Source organism: Rhinatrema bivittatum, chromosome 7 (assembly GCF_901001135.1).
Source record: "Rhinatrema bivittatum chromosome 7, aRhiBiv1.1, whole genome shotgun sequence".
Lineage (NCBI taxonomy): Eukaryota > Metazoa > Chordata > Amphibia > Gymnophiona > Rhinatrematidae > Rhinatrema > Rhinatrema bivittatum.
In genome coordinates this window covers 269,866,195-269,880,293 of record NC_042621.1, presented here as the reverse complement: position 1 = coordinate 269,880,293, position 14,099 = coordinate 269,866,195, and the positions used below count along the sequence as shown (strand labels likewise).

The following is a 14,099-nucleotide window of genomic DNA, read 5'->3' as shown; positions in this document are numbered from 1 at the left end:
GCCCATGCTTTTTCTGTAGGTACCTTTTCCTTGGGAAAACAACATACACAGATTTGAAAATGCAATTTGTGTTATTTTCCTCCGCTAACCAAAACACATCCCCAGGAATGCTGCCCTTAAATGTAGCTATAATTACATGTGTTGTGGAACAACGTGTACACTTTTTAAGCGCATTGAGGGAGAGCCATATTCAGATAGCCAATTTGCACCTGTAAATCACTATTACTCATGCAAATGGTTTTGAAAATTGTCTTTGGCGTGTTTTTAGCATGCATAGTAGAGGCATGGATTTTACAAAGTAACTGTTTAACTCTTTCTTTCCAAATCCAATTTTCCAGAGTGTGGGATATAAATACAGGTGAAATGCTAAACACACTAATTCACCACTGCGAAGCAGTACTACATTTGCGCTTTAATAACGGGATGATGGTGACCTGTTCCAAAGACCGTTCCATTGCAGTGTGGGACATGGCTTCTCCTACAGACATCACTCTGCGAAGGGTGTTGGTTGGGCATAGAGCCGCTGTCAATGTAGTGGATTTTGATGACAAATACATTGTTTCAGCATCAGGTGATAGAACTATAAAGGTGAGAAACGGTAAGGGTCATAATTTTAGGTTAGTAGGCATTATTGTATTTTATGGAAAATCATCACTCCCTCACTGTTGAAGGACTGGAGCAACATTTTCTTGCCAGCAAGGTTTACTTAAATTAGCAGCTGTTGCCATCCTTGTCATTGATTGATAGACTGAGTGCATTGTTTTGTTTATTTAATTTAACTAACATATCCTGCACTACTCCAATGTTCAAGGTGGGGGGTACAAAGAAAATGGTCACAAAAATTCAGAAACATAAAAACCTCAAAAACAATGTTTTTAAAAAATCCAGTATCGAGACAAACTGAATGATTTCCCTAAATCGATCATAATCCATAAAATATATAAATCCTATTTAGAACTCTGCAGTCAAACACAGAAAATTGCATACATCAGATTAATATAGGACCAGGGGTGACTGGCAATACTACATTGCTCTTAAGAATGCTGACTTGCCTGAGTCCCATCATTTAGCATTATGACCAAATTACTGGGCCATCCTAGAACCAGATTATGTAGGTCTTTTTCAAGTTAATTGTTAGCACTTGAAATGAATAAGATCCTACTCTTTTCTTCTGAGATTTATATTAATTCCTAAGGGCATATTGGTGTTTGAAGATTTTGAAAGCTCCTTCTACTTACCTATTCCTACTATTATGAATCTAAATAAACTGGAATGCAGGATAGTGCAGAACACTAATTCTTGTAAACCATTAATAAGTCATAAATAGCATAAGTTTAACAAGTGGTCTTGCATTGATAAATTGTATATACCTTTTATTCACAAAATATGTAAAAATATTAGTCACATAGTAGAAAGGAAAGGAGGCCTAGAACTCTTATCTTAAAGGGAAAGCTAAAGAGCAAAGAAACAGGCAGTTGATATTTTAGAAGAATTTCACTTGTAAAATGGCTTTATTAAAACCAAGAACCGAATCACATGCACATTTCAAATCTTTTCATCTGAGAACTTTTCTTAATAATATAGCAACATTAACCTCCTTTCTCACTCCTTCCCGTTTCCAAATAACAGGTATGGAACACTAGCACATGTGAGTTTGTACGGACCTTAAATGGCCATAAACGGGGCATTGCTTGCCTGCAATACAGAGATAGACTGGTGGTGAGTGGTTCTTCAGATAACACTATCAGGTGAGAAGCGCATTTTGTTTGTGGGGACCTGAACCAACTCCAGACATTCAGGTTGTTTTCAGGATTGACACAGTATGCAAGTTGCATGTGAATTAATCTATTTCAGTAAATACAATGATGGGCTTTTATTTCAAAAATCTAAGTTTCTGTCAAAATTGTATGGTTATTGTAGAATTAGGTTTTCTCTGGGTTTTTGTTTTTTTAAGATATTTTGTTAATGTAGCTCAAGCAATAATACTTTATTTTTACTTTGTGAATTTATTTTCTTTGGTTGATTTTTAGCTATTTTGTTATATATCCTATTTATAGCCCAAGTATTTTATTGCATGATAATGCATTTTCCTTTTTATTTTAGCTGTTTTATTTTGTGCTTTTTAAATCACATACTTTTATATGTTTATCTGGTTTGTTTTTTATGGTAATTTATTATTTTAATATATTGTGGTATTTTACATTGTAACAGACTTGTTTTATTGTATTTTTCACTTTGAGCTTATGGAAATGCAGATTAAAAATCAATTAAATTACTATTTGTTCTAGAGGTTTTGAAATACAGACCTGTTTACAGCCCCCACTGCATCAGTGTTGTCCCTATTTCAGTGCAATCCTTTAATCTGTAAAAGGGTGTAAAAAGAACTAGCCAGTGTCCACACCTTTTTGGGTGTTTTCTGAGGTAGAAAGTGCTTCATATATTACATTTCCTAAAGAAATATTTTCTCTAACCAAGAAGAATCTGTTGACAAGATACCAGAAGAAGTTACTAATCAACTAAAACAGACACCAAGTATCTTACCAAAGCTGATAGAACCAGTCTGTGTGGCTAAGCATTTAGCAGAACACAAGTCTTCCTTAGCCCATACTTGATTACAATTATACAGATTAGACATAGGTATATAAATTAAAATATTTACAAATCTTTTCAAAATTTAAAAAGCAACCAGAAACAAAGCTAACTTAATGTGTCCATGCTATAAGCATCTTATTCCAAAAAATATTTCAAATGACAGGAAGATAGGTGGTTCAGATTACACCAAAAGATATCTTACCCGTGCTTCCATAGTTCAGAGCGGGGTACAATAAAACATATATATTGTTACATTCAGGAAGACAAAAATACAGGTAAAAACAGATACATTTAACAGCTGTCAATGCAATACACAATTTTAAATTGGAATAACAAATGGCATTAAATGATCATGACTTAGTTCTGCATTATCATTTGGGTACATATGGTGGTGATGTCACAGTAAGCAAAATGTTGTTTTTTTTATATTGTAAATGTACATAATGTTGGAATATGCAAAATAATTTTAAACTCGTGTTTAAAACCTGTCAAGTCAAGGTTGAAATGGCCATTTCAGATATGTAAAATCTACTGCTAGTGTTAAATTAAGCCAGATGCAACAAGGTTATTTAAAAGCCATGACTTCACTGGAAAACTGGTGCTTTGTGAGCTTACAGTATCCTAACTTAAAAATGTCATCTTCAGTTTGTCGAAACTATTTTTTACAAAGTCATGTCTTCTTCATCCTTATGTAGATACTCATGGATGTTTATAAAAAATGGAGGAAAAAAGACCTCAGGACCTCGTATTATGTTCTACATAGAACTTATATCGTGGATGAGGTAATTTATAATCATTGGTCTTTTAAAAAATAACCTCCAACCTCCAAAACCTTTTTTTATTTCAATACAAAAAATTTTTCTTCTTTATTCATTTTTTCACAATTTTCTTAAAAAATATGCTTAAATATTGCATGAAAATTGACAATTCAAAAATTGGCAATGAACGTTGCTCAATGTTGAAAACGTTTTTGAAACATAAATTGCTTCCGGACATGATAAAGATTCAACTTATCTGTGTAGTGCATTGAAACAATGCTATCATTCTGCCGGGTGCATATTTATTCTGTTCATTGTTCTTAAACCAACATTAGCTGATGTTTCACCATGAGGCTTCTTCAAGGCAGTTACTGTATAAACAGAAAATCCATGTTGAACAACACAGATTCATGACAACTTGCTCAAATATTGCTTTTTAAATCTTTACATACCTCCTAGATCACGACATTTTCAACATTGAGCAACATTCATTGCCAATTTTTGAATTGTCAATTTTCATGCAATATTTAAGCATATTTTTAAAGAAAATTTTGAAAAAATGAATAAAGAGAGAATTTTTGGATTGAAATAAAAAGTTTGAGGTTTTTTTTAAAAGACCAATGATTATAAATTACCTCTTCCACGATATAAGTTCTATGTAGAACATAATACGAGCTCCTGAGGTCTTTTTTTTCCTCCATTTTTTATAAACATCCATGAGTATCTACATAATAAGGATGAAGAAGACATGACTTTGTGAAGTTTTATGTCTTTTTGTTGGTTTTCAATTGCTTCACCTAAATACCTTGTCATTTGGAGAAACTATTTTTTTAAAAATTTCTATGTTTCTTAATTCTCGTTTATATGAAGCTTTGTAGGTGGTTTTATATTTAAAAAAAAATTTTTTAATTTTTTTTGTTTTTACAGTCAAGGTCAAATTTCTTTAAATAAATTGGCCCTCATTTTTCTTATTCATCATCCTTTCCAGGTTATGGGATATAGAATGTGGGGCATGCCTACGAGTTCTGGAAGGTCATGAAGAATTGGTACGATGTATACGCTTCGATAACAAGAGAATAGTCAGCGGGGCATATGATGGGTGAGGTTTTGATAAGACGCATATCCTTTTTCTTGTTTGTAAAACACCAAAATTCTTGCATTTTGCAGATCAAGCTCATGGCGTAGATGATATGCATATATCTTTCCCTTTGGAGTTGGGTCATTTTGTCTTTTCCCCATTTTTTTTTCCACTGATTACTTTCCATATCCCTGCTTAAACCATAAACATAACTTAAATCTATGAGATGTGCTTTCCGTGATGTATTGGAGAGAGGAGGCTTCTCCAATATCTAAGCCTATGTAACTCTTTTGTGCTGCAAGGAATTAAGACAGGATTACGAAACAAGTTATACAGTGTGTTTCAATATCAAATCATACAGTTTCATCTCAACTAAGAGGGTTTTCCAAGTTTTGTTCTTGAGGTCCTCATCTATGTCTTGTTTTCAGGAGAACCAAAATGTGCCAATCAATCTGTTTCTTACACCAGACCAAACCAGATTTAGTTTCTGTCTTCCACAGAGGCTAATGGTATTGCAATTCTTGTAATAATACAAGAACAAAGCAAGAGGTCATGGTACAAAACAGTAGGTTGGGGCTCCAGGATGGTGCCCCAAAGTAGCCATTTAACATAAAGGCCAAGTATAACTATATAAATGAAACCAAAGTACTTATAATTGGATCCAAAATAAGCTTCTACTGAAGAAACTTATATGAAATATACATCATTTTTATTTTATACCACCTGTAATGTATGTCCATGAAAACATCTTGATTTTCATTTTATGTGAAGCTCTCCTGTTTTGATATGAAGAAATAGTAGAAGAAGCTCCCTATCCCCATTAAACCTCACTTTTTGTCCTTTGAGGGTATTGAACATTTAGTCTGTCATAGAAACTGCTGCTAAGCCCAGGACACATCAAGATAATGGGCTGCTGCCAAGCCATGGAGACAGCCAAATATCAGAATTGTCTAACAGGACCAATGATTGTTCTAACACTGTAGATTTAAAATAATTCAGGAAGAAAAATCTGTAGCAAACAGTGAGAATAATACAGTGTCTGAGTATACTATCTTAAAAAATAAACTTTGTAGAGAAAACCCATTTTTATTTCTGTTGGCCATTCCACCAGAAACCAAAAGTTTTAAACCTTCTTTCACCTGGGTTTTTTTTTATGTAATTCATTTTTGTTAACCATATACTTTTTCCCCATTAAGATCTGCAAGCTCTACACAAGAGAAAATGCGAGAGCCAAGTCTCAAGAGCATAAAGGTTTATATATTTTTCCATGAACTGGTTTTATAATATAAAGTTGTCTTACAGTTGTTTTGTAAACTTTATAAATCTCCTCTGGTCTTTCTCTCTAAGGAATGCTGTCTCTGTGTTTCTTAGAAAAATTAAAGTATGGGATCTAGTTGCTGCGCTCGACCCTCGTGCACCAGCAGGAACCCTGTGTTTGCGAACCTTGGTGGTAAGTGCTTTTAATAATACAACCATGACTAACAGAATCTTGACATTTTGTATTTTGGTCTACTGAGTTCATTATATAAATTTAAAAACAATCTGCCTTGCTTCTTCCTGAACTTAAGGGAAAGTTTCAGTCCCACATTTTAGAAGCAGTTGAATGTTTAAAACACCTTATAAAATCATATATGGTAATTTTGACACTTCTTCTACATCCTCAACTGGCCTATGAGAAGATATCCATGATAAATTAGCAGATACTTCATGTACAAGGTAGTCTCTGGAGCTATGTGAAAGAGATGGTTAACATTATAGAGGAACAATGCACGATTCTACAAACTCTAATCACAGCTACTACAGATCCGGCAGCCTCCCAAAGAAAGTACTAACCTTACAGGAAATAGTACTATTATACTCACAGGCGATATACTCCTTACTCATTCCAAAGGCCATTTTACCAGCAACAACAGCAGCCATCATCTAGACCACTTGATAGAGATAGACCTCAGTCCAAGTCAGCTCAACAGTCAACCCAAAAACAGGCACCAGATGTTTTACTACAATTAACTTCAAGTGGGGGAAAGCTTCAGTTCTTCTACCACCAGTTTGTGCCTTATCAACATAGACTGGGTTCTCAATATCATAAAAAAAAAAAAAGTTAAAAATTAAATTTTAAAACTCCTCTACCAATGTCGTCTCACTTGTCACATCACATTACCAAGGAATAGTTGCCCATGGTAAGATGACAGCCAACATCTTTCTTCTCATGCAATAGAGCTAGTTCCATTAACAGAAAGGGGAAAGAGAGCTAGGCATCATAGTGGATAATACATTGAAATTGTCAACTCTGTGCTGCGGCGGTCAAAAAAGCAAACAAAATGTTAGAAATTATTAAGAAGGGAATGGCAAATAAAACATTGGATGTCATAGTAACTCTGTATAGCTCCAAGGTGAGACTGCACCTAGAATATTGTGTGTAGTTCTGGTCGCCGTATCTCAAAAAAAGATATAGTTGCACTGGAAAAAGTGCAGCAAAGGGCGACGAAAATAAGGAGCATGGAACGGCTCCCCTATGAGGAAAGGCTAAAGAAGTTAGGGCTGTTCAGTTTGGAGAAGAGACAACTGAGGTGGGATATGATAAAGGTTTACAAAATCACAAAAGGACTTGAACAGGTAAATGTAAATCTATTTAATCTCAGATAAAAGGACTAGGGGACACTCCATGAAGTTAGCAAGTAGCTCATTTAAAACAAACTGAAGAAAATTCTTTTTAAGTCAGTGCAGGGTTAAGCTCTGGAATTCATTGCCAGAGGATGTAGTTATGGCAGTTAGTGTAACTAGGTTTAAAAAAAAAGGTTTGGATAAGTTCCTAGAGGAAAAATCCATAAACTGCTATTAATTAATAAACAATAGTAGCTTGAGATCTATTTAATGTTTGGGTACTTGCCAGGTACTTGTGACTTGGATTGGCCACTGTTGGAAACAGAATGCTGGGCTTGATGGATCCTTGGTCTGACCCAGTATGGCATATCTTATGTACCCTAAAAGGGTAAAAGCTGATCAGAAATATGCAACTACAGCTTCAGTAGCTTTTCTTTAATCCACTTCTGTTCAAAACATTTTTGTAACCTAGTCCTTGGTTTTACACCTTTGTCAAGCATTATTGTCTGAAACAGGACTTTCACACTAATAGTGCCTTTAGTCAAGCAGTGGTCAAAAATCTCTTCAGATAATATCTTCAGCTCCCCTCACCTTTCAATTTTTTTCCCTGGGTTGCATATTTTGAACAAAATAAGGGAGCTTTATGCAACCCTCAGCTTGGGAGTCCTCAGTTTTATGGCTGTATTGTACATGGAGAAAACAAGGTTGCTGACCTGTTACAGCTGTTCTCCATAGAAAACAGGACAAATTGGCCACATGCTCCCATCCTCTTCCCCTTAGAGTTGAAGCTTAGCTAAGGAAAGGTTGAGGAGACTTGCGCGGGCTGGTACATGGGAACTCCCGCCCATACTCATAAAGACTTTCTTTCTAAGCTCTGAGAGCAGGTCCGTAATGGCAGATGATGTCACCCTACGTGTGCAGCCAATTTGTCCTGCTGTCTATGGAGAACATCTCTTATAGGTACACAACTTAGTTTTCTCTGGGGTACATTCTGCAGCAAGAATTATAAAATTCTGATGCACATTTGCAAACATTTCCATCTTTTATATTACATTCTAAAAATAGTTTTCCAAACTTGCTTGGGTCATATAATTTATTTTGGCTTTATTTAAAGGGCGCTGAAGTATTAGTACAGGGAAGAGATTTGGGGATGAGGAGGGCTAAGGATGGAAGGAGAGGACAGTAAGAAGAGAGGGATGGGGAAAATAAGAGGAGAATCAGAAATCTGGGTTAAGGGGAAGAAGAGGAAGGAAGATTTGGGGATTGAGAGAGGGCAGGAAATAGGGGGGGGATCAGAGAAGGGAGGATCTGGAATCAGGATTTGGGGTTGGATTGGATTGGATAGGAAAGAAGGAAGGTTCCAGGATCTGGGGGATTGACCTTGGATTCTAAGGAGAGAAAATCCAAATTGTGGGGGAAGGGATATGTCCCTAGCCTGCTACAGTCAAGTTCTGTCTTGCATCACATTCCCTTTTCTAATCCCACCCATTCTGGTGCATACACACAAACACTGTCCTCCAGCCCTTCTTCCCTGCACTTATCTATGGTAATAAGATACAAGAAATAGATTAACTATTTGGGATCCGCCAGGTACTTGTGAGCTGGACTGGCCACTGTTGGAGACAGGATGCTTAGACTTGATGGGCCTTGGTCTGACCCAGCATGTCACTAATTGTCATGTGTCCAACGTGGGCTGAGTAGCTCAAGTACAGAGGCTCAACACTCAGGTCCTTTGGTCTGCTCAGGAAAAATTTCACATACATTTCCCAGAGCTAAGAGGAATCCTGAGCACTCTAAAAGCTTTCAGAGATCAGCTGGCAAACAAAATTGTCCTAGTCCTTGATAAGGTTACTTGGTTTTATTTTTCCTGATATGCCAATGGATTCACCCAGGGGACTTGAGTTAGAAAATTGTTTTTTTCTGATTGTATTACTATATGGTTGCTTTTTTTCCTCTTTTTATAGTACCACCTATTTGATTTTCTGTAATATTTTCTAACTTTTTTTTAATTGCATGGACTTTGTCATTGAAAAAAAATGTGCTTATAAATTTAAAAAAAATCATCCTAGTCCAAATGGACAAGCAGGTATTTGTGTTCTACCTAAATCAGTAGGGAGGATCAGAATCATACCTTATGTGTCAGGAAGCGGTAAGGATATAGAATGGCCATCTCTCAAAGGATGACCCTCAGACTGGCATACCTGCTAGGAAAGGAGAATGTCCTTGTGGATAAACTGAGCAAGTACCTGGCACCAGATTTTCCGTGAGTGATTAACTGCCAACGTAGATCTGTTTGGGTCTCTGCTAAATAAGAAAGTCCTTCATTATTGTTCAATAAGAGGATTGAAAGGCAAACTAGCCTTGGATACCTTTTCCTTCGATTGGGGAGGGGGACTTTTGTATGCATATCCTCCAGTGCCTCTAGTGACAGACTCTCCTGAAACTCAGAAGGGACAGAGCAGCCAAGATCCTCATGACCCCTTATTGACTGAAACAGGTTTGGTTCTCGCTTCTTTGTGACTTGTTGTCATGCCGCCTCTGGTCGATAGACTCCAAACCTCAGCCTCTCCGGGGTCCACTCTTGGAGAGGGCTCTCTTGGACACTTGGAAACTCAAGTAGAAATTATTTACAAATGTTTTCCCACAAGTCCCCAGACAGGATTTGAACTGGCTTGGACCTGGGTGTAAGGCAGATGCCCTCCCTGTTGAGCCAGCCACCCCAACCAGCAAAGGTTGGCTTCGAAAGTGAACCTTAAGTCTCTAGCTTTTGCCTGCCAGTTCTCTGTGACAATGCAAAACAAAAACTAATTTCAATCAGTTCTCCAAAGTCAAAAGTCTGGCCCAATGGGCCTAACTGCCACCTCTCACTGTATCTCTGGGATATTCAGCTTGTCCCAATAGATACAACCACGCAGTTTTCCTGAAAAATGTCCTTTAAGTATGTAAATCCAAACAACAAAAGAAAGTCTTTATCCAACGGCTCACCTTCTTTGAAAATCACAATGGCCGTCCTTCTTTCCACAATAGCAGGAGCATCCAGAGTCCAAGTCTTTTAGAGCAACCGGCAGCAAGGTCCTTCTTCCTCAGTCCCCAACAGGAGACTGAGACTGTTCTGTTATGGAGTCCTTTTTATACTCGGTCAGCTCCTCCTCCTCTAGTAAGAGATTGGCTCGTGCAGTCCCACCCTCGATCTGGCCATCCTCCTGAGGCCAAGGAATGGCTTCTGGAGCTCCACCCTTTGTTTCCCACACCTGTGGTTTTTCTGTCTCTATAGTTAACGGAAGAATGAACCAGGGTACTTCCTTGGCTTGGTGTCGCTGTGTTTTCCTTCCCCCCTTTTCTATGACTTTTGGTTCCGGGGTTTTTAGCCTATATCTCTGGGTTGGGACATAGACCCCGTCACACTTGTCTGTTTAGTTGGAGAATTCTCCCACACTCACCGCATAGAATCAAGGAAGGTTACTCCATTCCAACATGGAGTAACCTTCACTCCATGGATGTTGAGAGGATTATATTCAGTACCCTGAATCTATTGAATGAGCTATTTGTGTTTTTTTTAGTTTCAAGAAGAAACTCCACTAGAAGGTCTTATGGTTTTAAATAGAGGAGGTTTACCCTTTGTGAGGAAAAGGCCCTAAATCCTTTCTCCTGGTACACACAAAAATTGCTTGAATACTCTGTATCTCTCTCAGCTCTGGTCTCAAGAATTCTTTGTCAGAATTCACCTCAATACAATTGGCACTTATTACTACTATGTAGAAAGTAAATCCATTTCTTTGCAGCCTTTGTTATCAGGGTCATATGATGTTTGCTTCTATTAAAGCCCTCCTATCAAACCTCCTGCTGTATCTTGTACCCTTCAGTGTGGTACTGCACCAGCGCTGAAAGCTTCCTTTGAGCCTTTAGACTCCTGTGAGCTGACGTACCTGACCTTGAAGGTCATAATTTTGGAGGTGATCACTTGGGCGTGCAGTGTTAGTGAGTCCAAGGTCCTAGTAACTTATATACTTTATACAAAGTTTTTTTTCACAATAGATTGGTTCTGTGCATGCATCCCAAGTTCCTACCTAAGGTAGTGTCTGTCTTCCACTTTAATCAATCAGTTGTACTTCCATTACTTTTTCCCAAGCCACATGTCCCCAAAAGTGAACAGGCCTTACATAGTTGGACTGCAAGAGAGCATTAGTGTTCTGTCTGGAGCAAACTAAAGACCTTAGAAAGTCTATCCAACTTTTTATTTCTTTCACTTATCTCAGGCAGGCTTGACTTTGGGAAGGGTATGTTAAGGCTCATAATGTTAGTCATGGCTGCATTGTGGCCCACCTAAAATCAGCCTCCATGGGAGTAATTTGCAAAGCTGCAACAGGGAATTCAGTCCACTCATTCAAATCTTGTTTCTGTTTGGGCAGGGATTCTGATGCTGTAGTAGGATTGAGCAGTCTGTCTTCAAAGGTTTATTTGAGTTTTAGAATCCAACTCTGTCTCCCCCCTGAGACCTATTCTTTTATTTCTGGGTTTCTTTTAAAAATAAATAAATAATAATAAAATATTTTCAAAATGGCCTTTTGCCAACAAACAAATTTCTGTGCCCGTTGGTACTTTTCATCTTGCATTTTCCCTTTTCTCTGAGTACAAGCCAGATGACACTCCTCATAATTTGATGACATCATCCAATGGAGCCAGACCAGGAACTTTTATGTCAAAGTTTCTAGAACTTCAGCTGTGCCTCACTGGGCATGTACAACATGCCATTATGCCACATGTCCATGTGGCATAATGGTATGTTACACATGCATAGTGTGGAGGCCCCTGCAGCTTCTTCTCTTCCACGGAGCCCACCAGTTGCGGATCTTCACTCTCCTGCATTTTATTATTTTGTTTATGGCTATGGTTTGTTTAATGATTGTGCTATTCTGTGATGTATATTAAAAATAACACTTGTTTTATCTGATCACTCATGTTTTCTTAAAATGCTACACATTTTACAAATTCTGCCAGGTGTATGTAAAATTATGAGCACAACTGTACTGTATCAACTAGTTCACCTTTATCCATAAGTTTAGTCATACCTTCAAAAAAATATAGCAAATTGGTGAGGCAAGACTTCCCTTGGCTAAATCCTTGTTGACTTTGACCCATATCTATATGTTCAGTAATCTTGTCTTTATGATAGTTTCAGTCATTTTATCTATTCAGGGTCAATGACATCTGCACTGATGGTGATCTCCAGTCTGTTGGGGAAGGAAACTTCCCCAAGGCGCAGGAGCTCTAGTCCCCAACATATAAGCACTCCCCTCTCTGAGGCCTTGTCTGCGGTACAGGTACCATCTGGGTCTTCACCAGTAGTTTCTGACTCTGAGTACTCATGGGGGTGCAGCTACAGATCTGGTGATGTCTCTGAAGAAGATACCTTTCCTCCACCAGAGAAAAGGGAATTCTCTCCAGAGAACATTTCTTTTGCTGGGTTAGTGCAGAGAATAGTGGAGGCCATTCCATTTCCTTCATTGAAGGTTGAGACCAGAAACAAGATGGACATTCTTCAATTCATGGAGCTTCCTAAGTAGATCAGGAAGTCCCGTGGTGCAGATGAGGATATGGGAAAACCCCCTCTCTGTGACTAGAAAGCAGAAGCAATTTATCTCATCCCACAGGCTCTCAGATTTGAAAAGAGGCAGCTACTGTGCCAATCTGTGGTTGTTGAATCTGCTCTCAAGAGCCATGAGGACTATAACCTATTCCTTGATGCCTCCGGTGAAAAGGCAGGGGAAGGATTCCAGAACCCTGGGCATTCTTGGGAGGTAAGTATTTCAGGGAGTTATGCTGAATGCCTGCATAGTCTCTTACCAGCTCTTTATGGGCCAATAAATATAGGACCTGCTAAAGCAAATGGTGGAGGTGGCCAAGTAGCTTTCTCAGAAGCAGCATAACAACTTCTGTCACTGATGCAGAAGGGAATGGAGTATGGAAAATACATGGTTCAATCAACCTTTGTTGTTTTCAAGATCATATCAAGCATCTCTGCTGTAGGGATTGAAGCTCATAGACTCACCTGGATCAGACCTCTGCCTGGAAAGACTCACTGATATGCCGAGCACTGGAGAGAATCTCTTCAGAGATAGGGTGAAGGAAACAGTGGCACAAATCTGTGACCACTGTAGAACACTTCATTAGCTCTCCACAGCCATTCCAGATCTGCCATCCTCTGTCAGCAGGTATCAGAGTATAGTACTGAGGAGGCACTTCTTCCAGCCTAGGAGATGTTATCCTCAGTCCCATGTAAAACAAGCCACCTTGTATCTACCCAAGGCAACAGAAGTCCTTTAAGCCACAGTTAAAATCTGGGATGGGGTTTTGACTGGATTGCAGAATGAAGCCCAGATCCTGGTACCCATGCTGGTGGACCTCCTGTCCAAGGCAGGCTGAAGTTTTACATAAACCGTTGGCCCAATGTAATGTCAGACTTGTGAGTTCTCAGCATAATAAAAAAAGGGTACAAATTGTCTATCAGGTGGCCCTTCAAATTGGCCTCCAGTCATCGCTTGGGAGGGAAGTCTCCACATCAAGAATTTCTTCAGAAGGAGCTCTCATCCCTCTTGGAGACCAATGCGGTCGAGCCTATGCTACCAAGGAAAAGAAGGCAGGGATTTTTCTCCAAGTACTTGATCCAAAGTAAACAGGGGAACTTCATCTTATCCTAGATCTAAAGGCCTTAAACACATTTTAAAAAAAAGTTTAAGATGGTATCCCTGGAACCCTTAATTCCCTTCTTGCAAAAAGGAGACTGGCTATGCTTTCTTGATTCCAAGGATGCTTACACCCACATAAATATATTTCCAGGTCACAGAAAATATTTCAGATTTGTAGGAGCAGACTGTCCTTTCCAGTATCACATGCTGCCTTTCAGTATAGTGTCAGCTCCATGTGTCTTTACCAAATATTTCGCCATAGTGGTGGTGCATCTATGCAATCTGGGGGTGGATGTGTTCCCCTATCTAGATGATTAGATAGTCAAGAGCACATCTCAGGTGGATGCCACAGAGCCAGTGTGCAAAACCATCCAGATACTG

At 38.5% G+C, this 14,099-nt stretch overlaps 1 protein-coding gene across 12 annotated transcripts in view; it reads left to right on the top strand.

Annotated features, from left to right (window-relative positions):
- Positions 1-14,099, top strand: part of BTRC (beta-transducin repeat containing E3 ubiquitin protein ligase) — a 545,063-nt gene that overhangs the window by 490,517 nt on the left and 40,447 nt on the right. For 9 of the 12 annotated variants that reach the window (XM_029610228.1, XM_029610232.1, XM_029610226.1 and 6 more), the window contains 4 exons: positions 339-588; positions 1,630-1,748; positions 4,339-4,449; positions 5,800-5,878. In XM_029610228.1, the coding sequence (XP_029466088.1) occupies positions 339-588; positions 1,630-1,748; positions 4,339-4,449; positions 5,800-5,878 (559 nt within the window). Of the gene's footprint in view, positions 1-338; positions 589-1,629; positions 1,749-4,338; positions 4,450-5,624; positions 5,680-5,775; positions 5,879-14,099 lie in introns of those variants that run through there. The other 3 variants (XR_003857906.1, XR_003857907.1, XM_029610231.1) reach the window with 2 other exon arrangements.